General features: G+C 41.4%; 1 protein-coding gene and 1 long non-coding RNA gene across 2 annotated transcripts in view; one reads left to right on the forward strand and one right to left on the reverse strand.

Annotated features, from left to right (window-relative positions):
• The window catches only part of LOC129192490 (otoferlin-like), a 71,559-nt gene that overhangs the window by 13,607 nt on the left and 32,047 nt on the right, over positions 1-25,905 (forward strand). Inside the window, exons 2-20 of the mRNA XM_054796586.1 lie at positions 5,369-5,414; positions 5,608-5,687; positions 10,549-10,641; positions 12,090-12,216; positions 12,292-12,346; positions 12,413-12,544; positions 13,770-13,832; positions 13,929-14,013; positions 14,090-14,249; positions 14,316-14,502; positions 15,639-15,825; positions 18,402-18,625; positions 18,714-18,822; positions 20,216-20,393; positions 20,519-20,639; positions 20,707-20,807; positions 20,885-20,975; positions 21,049-21,165; positions 25,695-25,847. Of these exons, the coding sequence (XP_054652561.1) occupies positions 10,596-10,641; positions 12,090-12,216; positions 12,292-12,346; positions 12,413-12,544; positions 13,770-13,832; positions 13,929-14,013; positions 14,090-14,249; positions 14,316-14,502; positions 15,639-15,825; positions 18,402-18,625; positions 18,714-18,822; positions 20,216-20,393; positions 20,519-20,639; positions 20,707-20,807; positions 20,885-20,975; positions 21,049-21,165; positions 25,695-25,847 (2,136 nt within the window). The 5' untranslated portion in view covers positions 5,369-5,414; positions 5,608-5,687; positions 10,549-10,595. The remainder of the gene's footprint in view (positions 1-5,368; positions 5,415-5,607; positions 5,688-10,548; positions 10,642-12,089; positions 12,217-12,291; positions 12,347-12,412; positions 12,545-13,769; positions 13,833-13,928; positions 14,014-14,089; positions 14,250-14,315; positions 14,503-15,638; positions 15,826-18,401; positions 18,626-18,713; positions 18,823-20,215; positions 20,394-20,518; positions 20,640-20,706; positions 20,808-20,884; positions 20,976-21,048; positions 21,166-25,694; positions 25,848-25,905) is intronic.
• Positions 11,937-17,337, reverse strand: LOC129192491 (uncharacterized). Its single transcript, XR_008573428.1, has 4 exons — positions 17,199-17,337; positions 16,434-16,662; positions 15,605-15,676; positions 11,937-12,332 (listed from the first exon to the last, which is right to left on the reverse strand). It is a non-coding gene; the product is annotated as an uncharacterized LOC129192491 (long non-coding RNA).

Genomic DNA, 25,905 nt, shown 5'->3' on the forward strand with positions numbered 1-25,905 from the left:
CGTGGGCCAATAAAAAAACAGTTGAAGGCCACAAATGGCTCCCTGGCCGCACTTTGGTTCTTTTGTTTAAAAAAAAAAAGATGCATAATTTACATTGGGTCCATTTTTCACTTTTGCAGACTTGTTTTGTTTATTTAATTGTTTGTTGACTAAAACTATGCGATGGTGAAATTATAAAATAACAAATTTGCTTCATGCTTCATGCAAAGTTGCTGTTTTTAGCCATTTTTAGTGTGTAGGTTGCACTGTGTTTTTTATTTCTTATTTTTTAATTAGATTTCCATTTTTCTATTCATTCAAAGTAATCTGATACTAGGAATAATAACTTGTTAGGATTTATGTAAATACATACTTATGATGCTCATGCATGACGTACGCCTCCTTATCCAATGTGATCCCAGACGCGAGTTTCACATATTTATGCCTCTGTCCATCCTGTGCTGGGTTCACCTGAGGTCACATCCACCTGGATGCATCCTTGGCACCAGCCAGGTTGGAGCGTGTTGTGGGGTGGGTGTGTGGGTTTGACACACGACACCACGGCAGTCATGTGGCGTGCACGCACAGAATCAGTGGAGCACAAGCAAGACTCTGATAACCGGGTCACCAAAACAAGGGCCGTCCGTGCGTTGACACTGGACCGATACAGGATAAGGTTGCATGGCCCGGTATTGAGTCATGGCATGACCCTTTATGCCAACATGTTTTGAAGGACGTATATTGAAGATGATAAGATGAGAAGTCATATAGAGTGGTGTGAAAACGTGTTTGCCCCCCTTCCTGGTTTCTTATTTTTTTGCATGTTTGTCACACTTAAATGTTTCAGATCATCAAACATTTAAATATTAGTCAATGACAACACAACTGAACACAAAATGCAGGTTTTAAATGAAACTTTTTATTATTAAGGGAGAAAAAAAATTCCAAAGCTACATGTCCCTGTGTGAAAAAGTGACTGCCCCCTAAACCTAATAACTAATAATAAATAACAAGTGTTTGTGATAACTTGCAATGAGTCTCTTACAGCGCTGGGGAGGAATTTTGGCCCACTCTTTGCAGAATTGTTGTCATTCAGCCACATTGGAGGGTTTTCCTTTTTAAGGTCATACCACAGCATCTCAATAGGATTCAGGTCAGGACTTGGACTAGACCACTCCAAAGTCTTCAGCCATTCAGAGGTGGACTTGCTGGTGTGTTTTGGATCATTGTCCTGCTGCAGAACCCAAGTTGCTTTCAGCTTGAGGTCACCAACAGATGGCCGGACATTCTCCTTCAGCAGAATTCATGCTTCCATTTATCACAGCAAGTCTTCCAGGTCCTGAAGCAGCAAAACAGCCCCAGACCATCACACTACCACCACCCTATTTTACTGTTGCTATGATATTCTTTTTTTTAAATGAGATGTAATGGGACACACACCTTCCAAAAAATTAAACTTTTGTCTCGTCAGACCACAGAGTATTTTCCCAAAGGTCTTGGGGGTCATCAAGATGTTTTCTGGCAAAATTGAGACGAGCCTTAATGTTGTTTTTGTTCAGCAGTGGTTTTGGTCTTGGAACTCTGCCATGCAGGCTGTTTTTGCCCAGTGTCTTTCTTATGGTGGAGTCATGAACACTGACCTTAACTGAGGCAAGTGAGGCCTGCAGCTCTTAGGATGTTGTTGTGGGGTCTTTTGTGACCTCTTGGATGAGTCGTTACCGTGCTCTTGGGGTCATTTTGGTTGGCCGGCCCCTCCAGGGAAGGTTCACCACTGTTCCATGTTTTGGCCATTTGTGGATAATGGCTCTCACTGTGGTTGGCTGGAGCTTTAGAAATGGCTTCATAACCTTTTCCACACTGATAGATCTCAGTTATGTTTTAACAGCGGGGGCAGCACTTTTTCACACAGGGCCATGTATGATTTTTTTCCTCCCTTAATAATAGAAAGTTTCATTTAAAAACTGCATTTAGTGTTGAGTTGTGTTGTCATTGACTAATATTTACATTTGTTTGATGATCTGAAACATTTAAATATGACAAACGTGCAAAAAATAAGAAATCAGGAAGCGGCCAAACACTTTTTCACACCACTGTATGTGCACATTCTTCTTCATGGAGTGAAGCCTGCAGAGACAGATTGATGACAGCGTCCTTCCCAGGACACACCTTGCTGAAATGAAGAAGTGCAACATCTTCTCATCGCTACCTCTCACTACTACTGCCACTGGATCGTGTAATTAACAGCTCGGCCCTTCAGCAGTGCCGGCCTGGTTAGCCTCAGCGCAAGGGGGTGTCCAAATTTGCTAATGAAATGGTTATAAAACAATGACAACATAGTCAAAAATGAAGAAAAACAATACACAACAAGTATACGGTACTGGTCAAAAGTTTAGGCACACTTGCCAATGCAATTGAATGAGAAGTTGTGTCTAGACCTTTGAGCGGCACTGCATATACATGTACGATGTGTAGCACTAACTATGTCACGCTCTGTGCAGTCGCCTGCGTGGCAGACTGCTTTATGTTCTCTTTTATGCCGTATTTCCGGTTTACATACTCTTATTTTGAAGTAACTTCCTGTTCTCTTCCCTTCAGTGTTCATCCGCCTTTACTTTAGTGCCCCTTCGGCTGCATCTCATTTTGTGTCTGACTATTTAGTTGAGCCGGTGGCATGTGTCCTGCGTCGAAGCGTTGTATAGGTGACTGCGCCGCTGCACGGCAGTGATCAGTAAAAATAAACATTTTAGCTGCCTTCTTGCATCCTGGGGTCGCCGCCACAACACCGCAATGCCAAGACGTGACAAACTATCTGAGCATGACCGATCTAAATACAACTTTTCAAACAAGCAGCCAATAAAGTCGTCATCAAAAAAAAAAAAAATATTTCTACCAAAAAGTAATGATAGAACTAAATGGCCGTTAATCCAGTGGTGTTCAAAGTGTGTCCCGAGGCTGTTTTTTTTTATTGTCCTGCGACACCTTCTAAAAAGATTATTTAAAAAAAAAAAAACAACAGCAAAAAATTGAAAAATCTGCAGTAATTTTTCAAGAATAAAGTCCAAATATTAAAAGGAAAATGTTGTGATCTACCAAGAAGCAGAAGGCTGAAACAACTATTGAGCAGAAATGGAGAAAGAAAAGGGTATTTTGAATGGTAAGTTTAGCTTCAGAGCCCTGGCAGATGGCTCTCTTCACAAGCCCAAAGTTATTTGTATCTACTGTGGCTGTGAGTTGAATTGTCACAGCGTACATCGCCTGCCCGAGAGAGGTGAGAAGCACAGCCGGTATTTACTTTATTGTCATTTATACAGTGGTACCTTGGCATACGAGCATCCCAACTAACAAGTCTTTTTTTAAATGTGAGCCGTCTCTCGCCTGATTTTTTGCTTTCAGCTACTCGCTAAAATTTGGGTTAGGAGTTGCTAGTTACCGGCAGGCATAGGCAAGGACAGCTATTTGGGGCTTGTGTCAATGTGACCATGACTGAAGATGACAACGGATCTAAATAGCATTAGCAGCGCTAGCATTAGCAGTGCGCTAGCTAGTCACCGGGAAAGGGTTTCAACACATCAGCAAAACATACGTACATTATAGCCAACTAATTTATCTTATTTACTACGTATTGTGTACAACTAAAGACAGGAACAACATCAAATTAAAAGCACTAAATGAATACAGAGCCACCATCCACCAGTACGAGCCCGGAGTTTGTTTTTCACTCAGTACTCTCATTCCCACATCGTATCAGAATTTGGGAGCAAATATGAGGTGAAAGAAAAAGGGTAAAATACAGTTTAGTAGTCTATCTGAGCAGCGTGGGAGAGAGTTAGATGGTGCGTTCAAGGATCGTCAAAGGAAGTGGGACACTGCGGGATTTCGAACAGTATATTATTTTTTAAAATAAAATAATAGCCCGTATTTCCAAAATTGGTATCCCTCTACATAACATTTGATGTAGTTATTTACAAGTACAAGTTTTTTAGTTTTTTTGTAAACGTACAGAATGCGTGGGGATATGACGTGCTCTTTTACACATTTGAAAATACTGTAACAATGCCACTTTTATACAAGTGTCTTCTTTATTTTATCATGTAAGATTAATGTCTACATCAACAAATGTAACCGTGGAATCGCATGGAATCGTATTGTATCATTTGTACACTGTGTCGAATCGTTCCGTTTTTTAATTGTATACAGTATGTACAGTATACATCGTTTTGAATCATACCTTAACCCGTGTATGTAAATGCATATTGAATCGCTTACCACAAAGAGATTTACGTCCCTACTTATTATATATAAAATCGTCTTTCAATCTGTGATTAATTGTGATTAATTATGAGTTAACTGTGGACAAAATGTGGTCACAATCACAATTAAATATTTTAATGGATCAACAGCCCTCGTTGCTTTACAAAATACCAAATTGGCAAAGTTGCATCCATTTTTCACTATTTGGCCCTCGCTGGAGGAAAAAGTTTGGACACCCCTATTCAATATAGCCATCTCCTCAAGTGCATACATACTACGTTATCCAAGTACTGATGGTATTTTAGTGTTCAGGCGAGTGTGCAGGCTTCATGCAGCACTGACTGACTGGCTGTCGCGTCTGAATTATTCACCGCTGTTCCACAGGACACCAGCAACTTAAGACGTTGGCCTCACCGACTGCTTGTATGTGTAATTGATGAGGTGATGATCCTCCGTTAAAAGACTCCCCAAAACTCTATCGTTGTAGCATCGCCACTGTTCTTGTTTCACTTTATCCTGGCTTTTTGGTCCCTTTTTATGTACGGCTAATGGTGAAATGTTGTGTTTCATTAACATCATTAGCTTCAGTCATTCATTCATTTCATAATTAGTATTGTATTTTATTACCTATAAAAATAATGTTTCTTTTTTTTCTATTTATTTATTTGTAATATATTTTTTATAGTGAATACTATGAAAATAAAGTGTACTATTTAATTTCACACAGGGCCATGTAGGTTTGGATATTTTTTGTCCCTTAATAATAAAAAGTTTCATTTCAAAACTGCATTTTGTGTTCACTTGTGTTGTCATTGGCTAATATTTACATTTGTTTGATCATCTGAAACATTTCTTTAAGTGTGACAAACATGCGAAAAAAAGAAAAAATCAGGAAGGGGGCAAACAGTTAAAAAAAAAAATCCATTTATAGAATTATTTTTCTTTATTTAGTTATATTTATTTCACCTCTAATATTACTTTTTAGTTATTTTGAGTGTTGCAGTAAATATGAACTTTATATTCCAGTGCATCTTAATTTTTTCTTGTATTTGAAAATAGTTCATTTTTACATGAAAAACATTTCTATTAGCAAAACCATGACATTGCATCGCTAATGTTAAGCTGCCTTTTGTTGCAGGCAGAGTAAGCAGCGTGCTGATTGGTCCACAGGGCCCTGTGGGGAGGTGAGTTAGTTCTACTCACCGGTCTCGGGTTCGACACTCATGCACTATTCATCGCTGTATCACATCACTGTGACCCGACTTCAGAACCTCATTCTTTTCTCAGCGCCGGCGTATTCTATAACTGTCGTGTTTTAAAAAGACAAAACCAAAAAAAAAATGAGGCAAATGTTCATGTAAATTTGTTTTATTTCAGGGAAAAGAAAAGTCCTGCCGGAGCTCATTCCCTGCGGGACACCTCTTTGGCAAAGACGAGAGCATCACTTGCATTGACTGGTATGTACCACAACGTTTGTGTGACTTGTTATCATTTCCACCTATGCTCACATTATCCAAAAAGTGTAGCCGGCAACTTTCAAAAGACGTTTTTGTTGGATTATGTGTAAACGGCTTGCATTTTCCCATTTCAGTCTCAAGTAGGAAAGAATAGGAGTCGAGTTAGACGCTTGGTTCTGAAATGAAAACAATGTAAGGTGCGCCTCCATTCATTAGTCGCCCTTAAACAGTGTGTGCGTGTGTGCATTGCTTTTCAGCACGCATGTGAAATGTATCCTGTTTAATTATCACATTAAGGGCGACCAGTTTGAATAATTCAAAGCCCTTTTCATGGGCGACACAGGGTGCGGCACCCTGATGATATCGCACACTTACATATTACCCTGATATGGACTTCCTATTGAAGTTCGCGGGGCCGTTTGACGTTTTTTACGGCACACTGTAGAAATGGAATTACCCCGCCCCCAAAAAAAGTCCAATCAAAATGGTAAACATAGAGCAAAAAGGCACAAACATTTGAAATGTTGATACTGATAACTAACAATGACACAAAGCGTTGAACACAACACCATTTTAGTCTTTTTACACAGTATAAAAAAATACATTAAAGCGGTTTGTTTGGGATTTGGAGTGTTTGTTTGTACACCCGTGGTCTAAAGTCACATTTAAATAATGTTATGGCTGCTTTTTTCACATAGATTACATATGTATAGACTTTTTAATCTCATGTTATAGTCTCAGCCTGCCTTCTAAAGTTGCATTAGGATTAAAGCCAGGGTGTCCAAACTTTTTCCCAGGGAGGCCCACATAGTGAAAAATGAAAGGATGCAAAGGCCACTTTGATGTTTTGTAACGCAATATTCTAAAAAGTTATATAGTCATCTCTCGTTTATTGCAGTTTATTGGTTCCCGGCCCAACCGCGATAAGTGAATTTCCACAAAATAGGATCCCTTCTTTATGAATGGAATATATGATATACTTTTAACATTATTAGAGCCCTCTAGATATAAAATAACACCCCTATAGTCACCTTTGCACTCCTATTGCTCAATATAGTAGATATAATCAGAGAAAATAAGACGTTTAAGACAGTTTACCTTGTAGAGGAGCAGAATCAATGGCGGACAGGAAGTGACGTCGGAGGTTCAAAGTTGAGTTTTAGCTCGTTGTGGGCTATGGCCGCAACAGTAACCCGTGTTATTATTATCATTATTGTTATGATGTTATGATGATTGTGCCTGTTGTGCGATAATATAAGGTAGTTGTTGAAGTCTGGTACTTTGGTGGGGGTCTCACTGAACAATTAGTGACACCTAGTAACCGATGTAGAGTACTACTTTCACAAGCTGAATGTCGGTTGGTCTTAATGGATTATACAAGTACTGTATTTGTATTTTAGTTCATTTAGCCATTTTTATGCTTGAAAATGCTTAATTTGGGCAATTTGCTTACATATGCATATTTTTTGACAAATACTAGGCCATCGTCAGCCACGAAACAGCCATCATTTATTCATAAAAAAAGCGATCGAGTGAAGGAGCGATGTTGGAACCGGGATGCAGCGCGGGACTACTCTACTACTCTATCTACCATATATTTCAAGAAAAGGCTGCATCCCAGCCGAGTGATACAGGCGAAAACACCTATTTCCAAATATTTTTCCACATAATATTACGACGTTATTCTCGTAAAGTTACACCTTTTTATCTTTGGATTACAACAACTCTGTGTTTAGCTTAAGTTACCATGGTGATGTAGCTGCTTTAAAAGAGAGCCACCTTCGTATTACATGCAAGCCCGGCTTTACGCTCAACAGGCCTCGCTAACTCACTCAACTCACTTCCCAGTGCGCCCCCCGTTTCTCCACTTGTTGTGGTTTTTTTTAATTTTCCAACCCTTTCAACTGTCTTCTTGGAAATGTTGTTCTCGTAATTCTGAATTTATTCCAATAGTATTTTGACTTTATACCCATAACGCTATACTAACTAATTTTCCACAAATTCCAACTTTATTTTGTTTTGTGTGTTTGTCATAATATTACGACGTGGCATCTTCTTTTATTTAGTATTTCAACTTTATGCAACTGTGTTTTTTGTTGTTATTATGTTGTTGACCTGTTGAAAAAAAACAGATTTTTTTCTTTACCAGTCGTCCAACTATTTCAACTTTCTTCTTGTAATTATGACTTTATTGCCATAATATTTTGACTTTATTCTTGTAACTTTATAACTTTTTCCACAACCTAATTTTCCCAAAAAGCTCTCATAATATTATATCTTTTTTATATTTGAACTTTATGCTACTAAAATGAAGGTTTTTTTCCTCTTAATATTACAACGGTATTCTCGTAAACCTACATTATATTCCAACTTTTTTCTCTTACTAGTTTGACTTTATCCTTTAAAATTACTTTGGACTTTTCTATTTTTTTTTTTTGTAGTTTTCCTTTTTCATCCCAACTTTGTGGTAAAGGTGAAAATACCTGTTTCCAAATAATTTAACTTTCTTCATTATTATTTGTAATTTATACATTTTCTTCTGATAATATTATGACTTTATTCTCATAATATTTCCAATTTATTGTCGTGACATTATAACTTTTTCCGCAACCAAATTTTCCCCAAAAATTCTCGTAATATCACAACTTTAAAAAAACATTAAAATTCTTGAATATTTCAACTTTATGCTACTAAAATGAGGTTATCTTTACTCATAATGGGCCTCATTCACGAACATCTTCTTAAAAGTCTTCTTAAGAAGTGTACTTAAGAAGGCGCGGGTTGGAAACTGCGCCACATTCAGGACACGTTCTTAAGTAGGGATAATCGTTCGCACCGGTGTTCTTAGGTTGATGAATGCCAACTGCGATGCCCGTGCATGTGAGCCCTAATTTGCATAGGTCACCGCCTATTATTTCCCATATAAGGTCAAAAATGTGCCGTGCGCAACAGGCAGCTGGAGGCGGAGATGGCAACGCGCAAGGGCAAGACTGAGGAGCAGCTGGACAACAAACGAAAGACAAAGTTCAATTCTACTGAAATAGAGGTGCTTTTACAAGGAGTGAGCGAACACAAGACCACCTTATTTTCACGTGTATCCACCGGTCACCAGGCCATCCAAAAAGAGTCGGCATGGAGCACCATTGCAGGAAACATAAATGCCGTTTCCACGGAGAAACGCACCACCGCAGAGGTTAAAAAGAAGTGTTTTGACTTAAAATAGAGTAAAAAAAAAGATTGGACTGCACCGGAGGGGAGGAAACGGGAGGTGGGCCATCAATCAGAAACCAAACCATTTCGGAAACTCTAGAAAATATTTACACAATCATGATGGAAAAATAAAGTCAAAATACATAGTTTGTGTGTGACAATGTATTTTTTCTGTGGTTACATTTGATTAGACGCTGCCTAATTAATACAGCAGCCCCGTGCTCTGGCTCAAGACGTGGCTGGGGGCGCATGTCGTTATCTGGGGGCGCTCGTGCACAATAGGCACACCAAGTTTCATTGCGATGTTATGCAAGACGCAGCAGGCCATTATGATCCTGCACACCTGCAACACCAGAGAATCAATGATTTATCCAGTTGGCCAAATAAAACATATTTGCAATGGAGAATTCCTGGATTAATGAGAGCACAAACAAAGAATCAGAATGTTTGCCTCTTATTTTTTTGCCCTTCCAAAGCATAAATAAACTAAAACCTAATATTAAATACTACAAAACCTACCTTTTCTGGTTTGTAGAGCAGCCTTCCACCTGCCGTGTCCAAACACATCCACCGATGGTGCGCTCCACGCAGGAGCGTGTACGTGTGTGCTTTTGGTTGTACATTTGTTCTTGTGGGGTCTGCGGATTATTCCATGGTGTCATGAGCCAAGGTGCCCGGGCATAGCCTCCATCACCTGTAAAATAAGTTAATGGCCACATAACAACATGCAAAAGGCAAGAAATTAACATTTTACGCACCGATTAACCATCCGTCGCATGCTGCGCCATGACTCAGGCGCATTCCAACGGAGGAATTTCGGAAAATGTAGGAGTCGTGTGTACCTCCAGGGAAACTTGCAACAACATTCACAATCTTGTTGCCAATCGGAGATTATTTGGATATTAATTGAGTGATACTGTTTGCGATTGAGGTAGGGAAATAGATGAATGAGTCGGGATTTGAATATATATTTATCCATGGAGTATATTTGAGTTGTTTTGATGATAAATCATTGTTGGGATATTTTATTATTTTATTTTTTGGAATCAGGTTGCAAAATCCATCATGAGGGCGATTGCGCATTGAAAGGCAAGCTTTGCTTGTGCGTAAGAGTCCTCCTGAGCGTTCGTACAATTTGTTCTTAGATCTAAGAACTGTGAGTTAAGAACACGTTTCATGAATGACAAAAATCTTCCTAAGAAGGCTTTAAGAACACATTTGTGCGTACGAAGGTTTCGTGAATGAGGCCCAATGTTATGACATCATTCTCGTAAACCTACGACTTTTTCTCCTTAGATTCCAACTTTTTCCTCTACATAACTTGTACTGTTACTTTTTTGCTTGTATCTTATATTTTCTGATGACGACTTCATAGGCTGCTTGTTAGAAAAGTTGTCTTTAAATTGGTCATGTTCAGGTAGTTTGCGCCAAACGCCATCACAACTCCTCCTTCGCTTGCATTGGCAAGTGTGCCTAAACTTTTGACCAGTACTGTATACTTGTTATGTATTGTTTTTCTTCATTTTTGCCACTTCCAAAACTACGTCTTACCAATGTTGCATTTTTAAGCATATATTACATTCACTTGTGTATTACTTTTCGTTTCAATCTTTTCTATGTTCATATCATCTTGTTATGTTACCTTTGAAAGGTTTACTAGCAAATTAGTGTCCCAGAACGCACAAAGCGACGTGAAGCATGAAGCGCAGTAAGCACCGTGGCCACAAGCAGGACAAGAATGGAGGTATGGACCAATGATCTTTGTTTTCTTACAGTACAATTCAAATCATAGCGTCGTCATTTGGCTCCCCAGTTAGGATCAGGTTGGAACATAACACAAGCATGCCAGCACTAGACTGGGTATCAGATATTTACATCATTTTTAAGTGACTTTGATTACTTCTAAAATAATTCATGACATGTATTTTTTTTTTCCAGTTAATTTAATTCATTTTGTGACTTGATTTTTTGTTTTGCTTTCAAAATGGTCGAAAAGTGTTCTGCAAAAAGCAAATGACCGCCAAGGTCTCTCTAATTAGCAGCATGTCCCAGAAACATTGGCAGTGAGAGCTGTGGCTGTCGGCTACGACGGAGTATTACGGACAATTTCTCGTAAATTTACGAGAAAAAAGTTGTAAATTTAGGAGAATAAGGTGGTAAAATTACGTGTCATATGTGTCAGAGGGAAAATAGAGCACAGCTCTTCAGGAAGGAAGGAAACTTTCCTCTTGCTTCAGGCAAGCTTTTATTTACAACGTGGCAGCAAAACAGAGCAGTTGAGCATTTAGCATTTAGATTAGCATGGCTAGCTAGCCCTTCTCATCCCGCCTTCCTTACCCCGCCCCCTCCATATGCATGAGGCCAAAGTTCACATAAGTCCCCCCTTTTTATAGCTGTCTCAGGCAGTGCCTGTAACATACTGTAAAGTTACAATTTTTTTCTTGTAAATTCACAACTTTATTCTTCTAATATTACGAGTTTTTTCTCGTACATTTATGACTTTATTCTCATAAAATTACGACTTTATTCACAAAATGTCCGATTATTTTAATACTGCATCGTTACAGGCATTGCCTGAGACAGCTACGAAAAGGGGGGACTTACAGATTGTGACCTTTGGCATTGGGCAAAGGTCACATTATGAGTTTTTTTCTCCTAAATTTAAAACTTTTTTCTCCTAAATTTACAAGCCTTTTCTCGAAATCTCAGATTTGTTTTTTTCAATGTGGCCGTAGGAGAAAAAAAAAATCGGAGATTTCGAGAATAGACTCGTAAATTCACCAGAATAAAGTCGTAAACCGTAAATTGAGGACTTTATTCTGGCAAATTTATGACTCTATTCTGTAAATCTCAGACTTTTTTTTCAATCCTCCTTTGTGGAAGGCAACCTCCTGTTGTAGTTCTTTTATTAACTCAGTCGCTGGAGTGCAGTAGCTTTATCTACCTCTGTGTGCGCTTTAAAATGCTCGTCACCCGTATTAATGCCGACTCAGCGCTTTGCTCCTGACCGCTATTACAACACTGGTTCTGTTGCTGCCGTGTTGTGCAGTAGACTTGTTGATAAACCACCACGTGGTCAAAGAGAGCTTTATTTTCCCTTCCGCTTTTTCATGTACTCCAAGTCATTACGAATGAAGCCCTATGCAAGGTGTATCAGCCCGTTAGCCGTTAAACGTTGTTGTTGTTGATCAGATGAGCCCGCTGTTTTGGAGGCACAGAACCTGGATCGCCAGGCCATGTTCATGGGAGGACGCTTGGAGATGGACGCTGTCTCGCTGGCCTCGGTCACCGCCGTCACCACCAACGTGTCCAACAAACGGTCAGGACTCTCAGGAATATTTGCGCACGTTCAATTCAGCCCAGCCACTGAATCGCTGCGTCGTTGATACCCAAGGTCCAAACCTGACATCAAGATGGAGCCCAGTTCTGGCCGGCCTGTCGATTACCAAGTAAGAGAAGGATGACATTTACTTCATAATGTCCGCATCAGTTGATTGCTTTGCGTGCAATTGCAGGTGAGCGTGACCGTGATCGAGGCCCGACAGCTGGTGGGTCTCAACATGGACCCCATGGTGTGTGTGGAGATCGGAGAGGATAAAAAGTACACCTCCATGAAGGAATCCACCAACTGTCCTTACTACAATGAGGTGGGTCACTTGCATGACATGCCGTAGCATATCCATGCCAGCATGTCACAAAACAGCCAAAATATGGTGGTGCATTTAAAGTCCAATTATATTTACAGTATTTTGTCAATTATTTTTGTTTTTTATTGGATACTTTATTCATCTCCAAGAGAAAATCACATTTTCAGCAGCCCTGCAAAAATGTCATAATAAACTTAATCACTTCAAAATAACAAACAAGGCAAGACAGGAGTGCTAAGAAAAATAAGAAAATAGAATAAGATAAATGAATAAATGTGGAACAGATGCATCATAAGGTAATAAGTCCAGCCCTGAGTGTGTATTTCATCGCTCCCCCTCTGTTGTGTTGAAAAGCCGCATTGGCGTGGGGGACAAATGATCTGCTCAGCCTTTCAGTGGAGCAGGGCACTGATAGTAACCTGCCACTAAAACTGCTCTTCTGTCGGTGATGATGCTTTGCATTGGATCATGCTGGTTGTCCGTCATGGAAAGGAGCCTCATCAGTGTCCTTTGCTCTGCCACAGATGCCAGGCTGTCCAGCTCAGCGCCAATGACAGAGCCTGCCTGTTTATTCATTTCCTTATTATTATTCAGCAGTCATATTGTTTGGCTTTTAATGTACTGTACTGATTTATTTTTTATTAGATATTTAGATGTATTGTAGATATGAACATGTCATAGGTAATATATGATATACATACTGTAGTATATACAGTATATTTTTTATATACATGCAACATATTTACTGTATGTATTCACTCACATATTTATTTTATTTTCGTCTTTCATTCATTTTTTCCAAATTTGATTAATGTATTTATACAAAACAAATGCAAAAAATGAAATTGACTTTATTTATGAAAATAATACATGTTTACATTTAAATTAATAAATACATATTTGATGTAATACATTCCAAATAAATAAAAAAAATCCCACTATTTTTTATGTATTTATTTATTTATACTGTAGGTCATTCATTTGACAGCTAGGCACATTTATGAATTTGTTTTTGATGTATTTTTCGTACTGCTTTTATTGGTCCTTATTTCTTGATTGTGCGGCGTCCTTCAGTGCCCAGAAAAGTGCCTCTAAATAAAATAAAGGTGTATTATGACTTACTTACTGGTTGGCGGGGGGACGTTATGAAAGGTGGTTTCTTTACCGTGAAAGCTTTAACGAGCGACCTTTACTTTGTCAACATTTGCTGATGATTCTTTTGCAGTATTTCGTCTTCGACTTCCACGTGCCTCCGGATGTGATGTTTGACAAAATCCTCAAGTTGTCTGTAAGGGGCTTGAATCATGCATGACAGCGAACATTACAGCACAACAGTGATGTTTCCTGTGAGACCAAGCGTGTCAACTCCAACTCAACTTCACAGGTCGTCCACTCCAAAAACCTCCTGCGTAGCGGGACGCTGGTGGGGACTTTTAAAATGGACGTCGGCACCATCTACTCCCAGCCGGGTGACGCATTCAAAGCCGAGATAAAGCTCCTTATCGTTCCCTTTCAACTGACCACGCTGCCGTTTCCCTCTTGCAGAACATCAGTTCAACCACAAATGGGCTCTGCTGTCCGATCCCGATGACATCACGGCCGGGTGCAAAGGTTACGTCAAGTGTGACATCTCAGTGGTCGCCAAGGGAGACACCATCAAGACGCCGCACAAGGCCACCGAGTCGGACGAGGACGACATTGAAGGGTAACGCCACCCACCCACCACTTCTAAAGTCATTTATGGGATTCCAATGGACGTGTTGTCCTCCAGCAACCTCTTGATCCCGGAGGGGGTCCCAGCGGAGCGGCAGTGGGCCCGTTACTACCTGAAGGTCTACAGGGCCGAGGGTCTGCCCAGGATGAACACCAGCATCATGGCCAACGTCAAAAAGGCTTTCATAGGAGAGAATAAAGACCTGGTGGACCCTTATGTCCAAGTGCAGTTTGCTGGGCAGAAGGCAAGTAACACACACACACACACACACACACACACACACACACACACACACACACACACACACTCTCTCACACAAATATCAACACCAATCAATTCGTCAGTGCCAAGGTCAAACTGTCACCATCATCCAGCCTTTATTTACAGTACAGGCAGTGTTTTCACTTTTTTTTTTTAACTGTCAAAAAGAAAGTTAACCAGCATGACAGAGTGTTAGGGCCACGTAAAAAAAAAAAAATATGAGATTTCGAGAATAAAGAAAAATAGTAGTATATTTCAGAGAATAAAAGTTGTAAATTTATGAGAGAAAAAGTGGTAATATTGCCTTTGCCCAAGGCCAAGTCACATAAGTCCCCCATTTTCAAAGCTCTTTCAGGAGTATTAAAATAATCTGAGATTTCAAGAATAAAGTCTTGTAATATTATTCATATTACTTATTCATATTATTCATAAAGTTGTACATTTACGCGAAATAAATTGTAACTGTATGCTACAGGCATTGCCGAGACAGCTTTGGCATGTGGAGGGGGCGGGGTAAGGAAGGCGGAAGTGAGAAGGGCTAGCCATGCTAATCTAAATGCTAAATGCTCAACTGCTCTGTTTTGCTGCCACGTTATAAATAAAAGCTAGCCTGAAGCAAGAGGAAAGTTTCCTTTCTTCATGAAGAGCTGTGCTCTATTTTCCCTACGCCACCTAAATTTACCACGTTATTCTCGTAAATTTACCACTTCATTCTCGTAATATTACCACTTTATTCTCGAAATCTCAGATGTGGCCCTAATAGTCCGTCGTGAACCAGGGCAGTCAATAGAATAACGTTTTTTTAAAAGCCATACCGGCCCCTTTTGGGAACAGCTTGACCCTTTGGCTTAAATGCAAGACGGTGGTCTGCTATTTCTATGAAAAGCAATTAGCACCTAAAAAAATGGGCCTACACCAGAGGTGGCATATCATCGGTTTCATCGGTTTATCGTTCACAACCCTAATATTGTATGTAATATTAAATGCCGGTAGTAAGAAGCACAGCAGTCTCAGGAGGGCCTTTGCATGACGGTGCTCGGCCCCTAATGATAGAGTGCAGTTGTACTGAATGAACATACACTTACCTTAACACCAGGTGGTGATTTCATGTGTTGCCAGGGGAAGACGTCGGTTCAGAAGAGCTGCTACGAGCCCATCTGGAACGAACAAATTGTCTTCACCGAGATGTTCCCGCCGCTGTGCAAGCGCATGAAGATACAAATCCGGGACTCGGATAAAGTCAATGATGTTGCAATCGGGACACACTTCCTGGATTTGAGGAAGATTTCCAACGACGGAGACAAAGGTGAGGCTGCTGCTTCCCTGCTAGCGACATACCCTAAATCAGGGCAGGGCACCTGTGGCTCGGGAGCCAGATGTGGCTCTTTTGATGACTGCATCTGGCTCTCAGACATTGCTCAACACGATAAAATGTATTTTTTTTTTGCTGACATTTGAAAGAAATCAGTGTTAAACACAACGTTGAAATTATAACACTTTTTAATGGATTTTAATTTGGGATGTCCGATATTGGCATTTTTCCGATAACCGATATGCCGATATTGTCCAACTCTCAATTTCCGAAACCAATATCAGCCAATACCCATATGTGTAACATCACATATCCTGTCGTGCAATTAACACATATCTGTTGTGAAGCTCATGAATACAGCATCAGCAGTTAGCTTCTCAATGTGGCAATTTTTGTCCAATTTTTTTTAAATTTTTGATCAACAAAAAGTCCAGGGATGAAAATCAAGTGTCATAATTTTCATGTAGGGCTAGCACTCTTGCTATTGGTTTCTACGCCACACTACAAATTGCATGAACACAGTAATTCTGGACCAAAATTAACATATCACATTTCAATGAAATTTCATCTGCAGACATTTGGTGAATTTATATCTTACATACCTTTTATCTCATCCTGACGCTCCGATCCATGAGTTTGAAAGGAGTTGGACTGAACATTCGAAGCCGTCGTATGAGTCGAGGTGGTCCAACAGACTTTCAATATTAGTGCAGATCTGCCAACGTGTAGGAATTTGTTGTACTCAGCATGCAATTTGACTCTTCAATATGCTTGTATGCTTCACTCCTTTCCATTTTGTTGCATTTTGCTGGTTTCAGTTTTGAGTTCAGTCTGTGTAGTACAGATAAATAAATAGATAGGATCAGTTTGTCAATAGTTTTTTAAATTTGGATGAGCGAAAACATTTCCGTCCCCCAATGGAGGCATGACAGAGAATAATTGAGAACCTTAATGGTCAGAAATATTTTGTTTATTATTGGTTAGCTTCAGTATAACAATGTTATTAAAAATAATAAATTCAGAGACTTATTATATTCTAAAGGTGTTGGTGTCGCTTAAAAATGTGCACATTTACTTGTATTCAATGTTAAAAAATACAAAGTGGTTCTCACAAAACTACACAAAGTCCCCAACTAGCGAACACAATTGGTTCCAGACGACCGTTCTTAAGTTGAATCGTTCTTAAGTCGGGGAAAAGGTAGTATTACCAATGATATAGGTACTACATGTACGTGTATACATATACAGTATATGTGTATGTATGTACATATGAGTTTGGATGCAGTAGTAATATTAAACCAGGATAATTAATGAAAAAAACAATAATAAAAGTGATATAATAATACGTAATGATAAATGTTATTTACCTTTGAAGAGAAGTGGTCGAGCATACGTCGTTGTGCAGGCCTATTAACTCTTCAAAAACTTTAATCACACGCTCTGTCCGGGTTGTATCATTTAGCTTTCCATTTAGCTTTATCTCCCCAGCGTCTAACTCTTCCTCTGTTCGTCCCATTAGCAGTGTCGCAGTGCCCTCTACTGGTCAAGCATGTACAGCATGTACAGCATGTTCTCCCCGTGCGTGCGTGGGGTTTTTTCCTTCCACATTCCAAAAACATGCATGTTGGGTTAATATCTTAATTTCCCATGGGTTTGAAGGTGAGTGTGAATGGTTGTTTGTCTACATGTGATTTGACTGGCGATTGACTGGCGACCCGTCCAGAGTGCACCCGCCCCCCTCGCCCCAAAGTCAGCTGGGATAGGCTCCAGCATACCCTCATGACCCGAGTGAGGATACGCGGCATACAAAATGGCCCTAAATCCTGAATTGCACAACACAGCAGAGCCAGTGTTCATGATAGCTAGCAGTAATAGCACTGATGAGTTGACTGGAAACAACGGTTTTAAAAAATGCCGATATTTTTTCATCTGCCGCTAATAATGACCCCGGTGGTTATTTTCTTTTATAGACCAGACTTGGCTGTTAATTAAAGGAGGCACAGTCATCGTTTATCGCGGTTAATGAAAGTAACATTCCTTATTTGTAAATGGAATATTTACATAGTAAGAGCATAGAAAACTTAATAACCTTCTAAATACATTTTTTTAAACATTATTAGAGCCCCCTAGACATGAAATAACATCCCTATAGTCTCTTTTACACTCCTATTACCCAATATAGTAGACATAATAACATTGGGAGAGTTCCTTGTTGTTTTTCTTTTCTTACTTCCTGTTCTGTACAGTACTTCCTGCGGTGGCTATTGTCTCATCAATGTAACATTACTGACACCTAGTGACCACTATACAATACTACATATCATCATGTCTTCTGAATGCCTATTTAAAAATGCTTTATTGAGGCAAAAGTCTGTAAAATTTTCTTGAATATTAATTGACTAATACTAGGCTGTTGTCAACCATGAAACAGCGATAATTTATTAATTAATCTATTTTTTTTAAAACGTGTTTGTGAAGCCATGAAATTGAAAGTATAAAGCATTGCGGTATTTACTGAAATAGCAAAGACAAGATAGCATTTAAATGTGGGATTCCGTCGTGCCTTCCAGGCTTCCTGCCCACGCTGGGCCCCGCCTGGGTCAACATGTACGGCTCCACGCGCACCTACACCCTCATGGACGAGTACCAGGAGCTGAACGAGGGTCTCGGTGAGGGCGTGTCCTTCAGGGCCCGCCTGCTAATCAGCCTGGGCGTGGAGATCCTGGACCCCTCTTCTCCCGACACCTCCAGTTCCACCGAGGTACAGCTGGAGGGCATACCCAACATCTCAGAGGTGAGGCGCCACGAGAAGAAGTCCATTGTTGAACATGTCTTAACATATCAGACAATAGGAGATGCAGCTATACTTGTTTATTTGACAGAATGCTACTGGGAAGATTGAAGAATTCTTCCTCTTTGGATCGTTCCTGGAGGCCACCATGATTGACAGGAAGATTGGAGACAAGCCCATTAACTTTGAGGTCACCATAGGTACAGTATGTAATTTATCATCCACCAGCCACATGGACAAAGGCCTCCATTGGAAAACTTTTCAAGTTCAAATTCAGTTTGATTCTGACAAAAAAATGATATTCTTTTTGCTGTATCTCCACAAATTCTGTGCATAAAATTAAATAAATAGAATAACCACGTATCCCACCCAACATCTTCTGGCTTTTCTCAATTATTCCAAGTTGATGAAAGCACATATGTTGATTCATTGTTAATTCAATTCTAATTAGTTCAGTCAAATTAATAACATTTTTATTCTTTTCTTCTATTCTAAAAATATAGGTTTACATTATTTTTAAGTTTTTATAAAATATATGTAAAATATATTTACATACAGTGGTTTGAAAAGTGTTTGCCCCCTTCCTGATTTCTTTTTTTTTTTGCATGTTTGTCACACATAAATGTTTCAGATCATCAAACAAATGTAAATATTAGTCAATGACAACACAACTGAACACACAATGCAGTTTTTAAATGAAACGTTTTATTATTAAGGGAGAAAATACAGGTAAATCCAAAGCTCCATGATCCTGTGTGAAAAAGTGATTGCCCCCTAAAGCTAATAAGTGGTTGGTCCCCCCTTAGCAGCAACAACTGCAATCAAGCGTTTGTGATAACTTGCAATGAGTCTCTTCCAGCGCTGGGGAGGAGCTCATCTTTGCAGAATTGTTGTCATTCAGCCACATTGGAGGCTTTTCCTTTTTAAGGTCATACCACAGCATCCCAATAGGATTCAGGTCAGGACTTGGACTAGACCACTCCAAAGTCTTCATCCATTCAGAGGTGGACTTGCGGGTGTGTTTTGGATCATTGTCCTGCTGCAGAACCCAAGTTGCTTTCAGCTTGAGGTCACCAACAGATGGCCAGACATTCTCCTTTAGGATTTTTTGGTAGACAGCAGAAGTCATGGTTCCATTTATCACAGCAAGTCTTCCAGGTTCTGAAGCAGCAAAACAGCCCTAGACCGTCACACTACCACCACCAGTTTTGGATTAGGAGCTCTGCCAGTGTTTTTGCCCAGTGTCTTTCTTATGGTGGAGTCATGAACACTGACCTTAACTGAGGCAAGTGAGGCCTGCAATTCTTTGGAGGTTGTTGTGGGGTCTTTTGTGACCTCTTGGATGAGTCGTCACTGCACTCTTTGGACCTTCTTCTTCCTTAATAATAAAAAGTTTCATTTAAAAACTGCAGTTTGTGTTCAGTTGTGTTGTCATTGACTAATATTTAAATTTGTTTGATGATATGAAACATTTAAGTGTGACAAACATGCAAAAAAACAAGAAATCGGGAAGCTCGTAAACACTTTTTCACACCACTGTATTTCTGCACTTTATATCAAATCAAATGACACCTGTGATGACTCTTTGGCCAGGTTACTATGGAGACGAACTGGATGGGGCCATCCAGCCCAAATGTCGGGGCAAGAAGAAGGAGGACGGTGAAGAGGAAACAGAATTGATCCACGACTCCAGCGAGGAAGAGATGGACGATGATGGCGACTTGGCCTCAGTGGCGACCACCCCGCCCATGAAACCCGTCATCACTGACCGGTCAGAACCGCCAGCATCAGTTGACGCTCCCTGGTGGCGGCCTTGGTTGATTGAGATGCCTGAATTTCAGTCCTTTTTTGCATATATTTGTTTGTTTGTCATGATTGCCGGCTTGTCCCCCCCAGAAACTACTTCCACCTGCCCTACTTTGAGCGCAAGCCGTGCATTTACATCAAGAGCTGGTGGCAGGACCAGAGGCGGAGGCTGTACAACGCCAACATCATAGACAACATTGCAGACAGTCTGGCAAGTGGCACACCTCGCTAGAAAGCTCCTGAAGCTTAATCTTCATGATTACCGTGTGTGGTTGCAGGAGGAAGGGCTGAACGACGTGCACGAGATCATCAAGACGGAAAAGGCATACCCTGAGCGGAGGCTGAGGGGCGTCCTGGAGGATCTCAGCCATAGATGCAGGTCTATACTAATACGCACATGGAGGAGAAAAAGACGTAGAAAGCTGCTGACTCTCACACACTCTTCTCCACACTCAGTCAGTTCCTCGTGCTGGCAAACACAGACCAGAACTTGTCGGGCAAAACCAAACTTGACAGGGAGAGAGTCAAGCTGTGCATGTCTGAAGTGGTACGTATGGGGACGGTACATTTTGCTGTGGAGAGACTGTCTGAGTGTCAATAGAGAACATTCACGATCGCAGGAAGCCATTGGCCAGCAAGCCAAGGTCATGAGGTCGCTGGTGAAGAAAAGCACAGTGAGAGAGAAGGTCAAGCTGGCGCAAAACTTCCTCCAAAAGCTCCGATTCCTGGCTGACGAAGTAAGATGTGCTCTCAAAAATACAATCAACAGTCATTGTTTTCCATCCATCCATCCATTCTTCCGCTTGTCCGAGGTCGGGTCGAGGGGGCAGCAGCCTAAGCCGGGAAGCCCGGTCTTCCCTCTCCTCAGCTACTTTGCCCAGCTCCTCCTGGCATCCTGACCAGATGCCCAAGCCACCTCATCTGGCTCCTCTCAATGCGGAGGAGCAGCGGTTGTACTCCGAGCTTCTCCCGGATGACAGTGCTTGTCACCTTATCGCTAAGGGGGAGAGCCCAGCCACCCCACAGAGAAAACTCATTTCAGCCGCTTGTACCCGCGATCTTGTCTTTTCGATCACTACCCAAAGCTCATGACCATGGGTCGATAGGTCAATATAGCTAATACTGTATTTTATCCATCCATCTATCTTCTACCGCTTATCTGAGATCGGGTCGCGGAGGCAGCAGCCAAAGCGGGGAGGCCCACCACACCAATCCACCTATTGATCTCGTGTTCCATTCTTCCCTCACTCCCTCCACTTGGGGCAGGATTTCATCCCCGACCCAGAGATAGCACTCCACCCTTTTCCGAGCGAGAACCATGGATTCGGATTTGGAGGTGCTGATTCTCATCCGAGCCGCTTCACACTCGGCTGCGAACCGATCCAGTGAGAGTTGAAGGTCACGGCTCAATGAAGCCAGCAGGACCACATCATCTGCAAAAAGCAGAGACCCAATCCTTTTTGCCATTGCCAGCAATGCAAACCAAACTCTGACACCGGTCATATGCGGAACGAACCGCCTTAATTAGGTGGTCTGGTACCGCTCCCATGAGCTCACCACTCGCGCCAGGGGCCAAAGGGGTTGGGTGCAGAGTGAGCTGGGTGGCGGCCGAAGGCGGGAGCTTTGGATCCTCGGTTGCAGAAGCTAGCTTTTTGGCATGTGGAATGTCACCTCTCTGGTGGGGAAGGAGCCCGGAGAAGTTCCGGCTACATATAGTCGGACTCACCTTGACGCACAGCAAGGGCTCTGGAACCAGTCCTCTTGAGAGGGGTTGGTCTTCCACTCTGGCGTTGCCAGCAGTGAGAGGCGACGGGCAGGGGTGGCATTTCTGTTGGAGTTTAACTTGAAGAACAAGAGATTAGTTTCCCTTTGCCTTCTAGTCGGGTCCTGACTGTTGTTTGTGCTTATGTGCCGAACAGAAGTTCCGAACCCCCGCCCTTTTGTCGTCCTTAGAGGGAGTACTGGAGACTGCTCCCCAACGTTCCCTCTAAGCTGCGCGTGTGCGCAGTTGCGCACTGATCTTGTGTTCTCAGCACACAAGAAATCTTTGCTGCACAGCAAAATAAAATACAACCTGAAATGTAAATAACATAAACACATCATTTATTCTGTACCATTCTGCAATGCAACTCCGTGAGTGACAGGCGACTACAAGCGGTAACAACACAAAGACGAACACTGTCCAGCCAATGATGAGAGCCTGTTGGCACGTATTTAATTATGCAGCCAATCAATTCATTAACAGTGCGTTACTTACTGTAGTGCATGCCTCTGTTTTGCAGGTTAGCGTATAGCTACTGGAGCAGGGGAGCTAAATGCTGCTTGCTAACCCCGTTGCTAGCCACGCACCAAGCTAAAGTAAAAAAAAACAAAAAGTCCTCTGAGGTGTTCTGGCTGTCAGAGTATGTGGGAACAAAAGAACAAGAGTTGAATAGGGATGAGATTAGTTTTTTTTCAGATGAGGGCTGCTCTGAGACAGTTTTGAATGAAAAGTGTGGACTAAATAAGTGGCTTAAACGTGCATGTGGCACTGGTGTGCTTTTATTTTGATAGCCGGACTTACAGGATACAGGAAATGTTATGCAAAGTTTGCACGAATGATGTCGAAGGGACCAGAAGGTAGTTTCTTTCAGGTGAGGTTTTTTTTTTTTATTATTTTCATTTTTTATGGAGACAAAAGTAAACAAAAACAGCAAATGTGTCATCACTTTCAAAAACATTTCCAGAATGAAAGAGTGCCAGAACAGGCTGCTGCAAAACACAAAAGAAATAAGGCAGTAACAGTAGACATAATTAACAAAATAAATGGTAAAAAATAGAAGAAATGGAAGATGATAAACCCGGTTTTCCCTCAAGCTTTAGATCATGATGACATAGTTCCACGGCTTGTTTAGTCCGAGGTGGACCAAAACGAAAGCTACTTTGTGAAATACGCCCTACTGACCTTTTGAACCCACCCATATACAAAATACCACAGAATTGAAGTTGCACTACCTCAAGTTCTCAGGTTTTGGGCGGGTGTGATACTACAAGTGTGCATGTCTGATGGCGCTCACAGAGATCCAAGGAATGCTCACGTCGTTTGTTTGTATGCTCAGAAACTTGAAAAATTAGAGGGAACATTGGTGCTCCCTCGGGGGATTCCCTCGTTCTGCTGGGGGACTTCAAAGCTCACGTTGTTTGCGACAGTGAGACCTGGAGAGGCATGATTGGGAGGAACGGCCCCCCGGATCTGAACCCGAGCGACGTTTTGTTATTGGACTTCTGTGCTTGTCACAGATTGTCCATAGCAAACACCATGTTCAAGCATAAGGGTGTTCACATGTGCACCTGGCATCAGAACACCCTGGGCCGCAGTTCGATGATTGACTTTGTGGTTGTGTTGTTGGACTTACGGCCACATATTTTGGACACTCGAGTGAAGAGAGGGGCTAAGCTGTCAACCCATCATTGGGGGGAGGATGCCCAAACGTATTGTGAGGGTCTGCTGGGAACGTCTGTCTGTCAGAAAGAGTTTAAACTCCCACCTCCTGGAGATCTTCGACCATGTTCCGAGGGAGGTGGCGGACATTGAGTCCGAGTGGGCCATATTCCGTGCTTCCAATCGTCGATGCGCCTGATTGAAGATGGTTGGTGCCTGTCGTGGCGATAATCCCAGAACCCGTTGGTGGACACCAGTAGTGAGGGATGCCGTCAAACTGAAAAAGGAGTCCTACCAGGCCTTTTGGCCAATGGGAGTCCGGAGGCAGCTGACAGGTACCAGGAGGCCAAGCGGTCTGTGGCTCTGGAGGTTGCTGAGGCAAAAACTCAGACATCGGAGGAGTTTCGAGAAGCCATGGAGGACGACTTCCGGATGGCTTCGAGGAGATTCTGGGCCACCATCTGCTGTCTCAGCAGGGGGGAAGCACTGCATGGTCAACACCGTCTATTGTGGGGATGGTTTGCTGCTGACCTCGGGATGTTGTGGACTGGTGGAAGGAATACTTTGAAGACCTCCTCAATCCCACACACATGTCTTCCAATCAGGATGCAGTGCCTGGGGGCTCCACGGTGGGCTCTCCTTTCTCTGGGGCTGAGGTTGCCGAGGTGGTTAAAAAACTCCTCGGTGACATTGCCTCGGGGGTGAATGAGATCCGACCAGACTTCCTCAAAGCCCTGGATGCTGTGGGCGTGTCACGGTTTACACGGGCTGTGCCTCTGGATTGGCATACCTAGGTGGTGGTCCCTCTTTTTAAGAAGGGGCATCGGCGGGTGCGTTCCAACTATCGTGGGATCACACTTCTCAGCCTTCCTGGTAAGATCTATTCAGGGGTTCCGCCGGAGAGGAGGATCCGCCGGATAGTTGAATCTCGTATTCAGGAGGAGCAGTGTGGTTTTCGTCCTCGTCATGGAACTGTGGACCAGTTCGACACTCCTAGGCAGGGCCCTTGAGGTTGCATGGGAAATTACCCCACCAGTCTACATGTGTTTTGTGGACTTGGAGAAGGTATTCGACCATGTTCCTCGAGGAATTCTATGGAATTCTGTGTGTCATTGTTTTCCTCGCTCCCTTATTCGTTACATAGTAGGTTGGCAATTGCGATGGTCTGATGGAGTTTTTTTGTTTATTTTATTTCTGTATTTTATTTGTTGCGTTCTCTTGGTCATACTGATACCTATTTTTGTTCTACCAAAGAAGAATTTGCATTGAATTAATTGGACTTAACTGTAGTAAAAATGTGTCTTTTGATTGAAATTTGATTGATTTCCTGGCCAGCAGTGAACTGTTAGCTGCTGTTAGCTTCTGAGGTTTCATTTACTTAAATTTAATTTACCACCAATGAAGTGTGAGGCTATTTTAATTTATTGTATTAGATTCAAGATTCAAGATTCAAGACTTTTATTGTCATATGCATAGTAAAACAGGCAGTTATACTATGCAATGAAATTCTTATTCTGTTCAATACATTATTACAATAATACATTATTTTATCTTAACTTATTTTAAAATATATGTATATATATTTTCTTTTTTTCTTTTATTTGATGTTTTATTTGATCAACAACAACCTGTTAAGCAATTATCATTTGAATTGAATTGAATTGATCATAATAATGATAACTAATCATATTAACTGAATAGAATTGAGTGGTTATATTTAAATAGATATCACGCATTATTTCCATCCTCTTTCTATATCACTTGTCCTCTCTATTTTTGCTTCAATAATGGTAATAAAAAGGTACTTTTTGTCCAAATGAGTTTATGTAAGTGCTATTCCTGCAGCCTCAACACAGTGTTCCGGATGTTTTCATATGGATGATCAACAACGGCAAAAGGATCGCATATGCACGAGTTCCGTCCAAAGACATCTTGTATTCCGGCATGGACGAGGAGCGAGGGAAGGACTGCGGCAAAGTCAAAACCATCTTTCTGAGGGTGCGTCACATGAAAATCGTATTCATTCATTCATTTTTACATGTTGTTTAACATGTGA

This window comes from Dunckerocampus dactyliophorus, chromosome 13 (genome assembly GCF_027744805.1).
Source record: "Dunckerocampus dactyliophorus isolate RoL2022-P2 chromosome 13, RoL_Ddac_1.1, whole genome shotgun sequence".
Lineage (NCBI taxonomy): Eukaryota > Metazoa > Chordata > Actinopteri > Syngnathiformes > Syngnathidae > Dunckerocampus > Dunckerocampus dactyliophorus.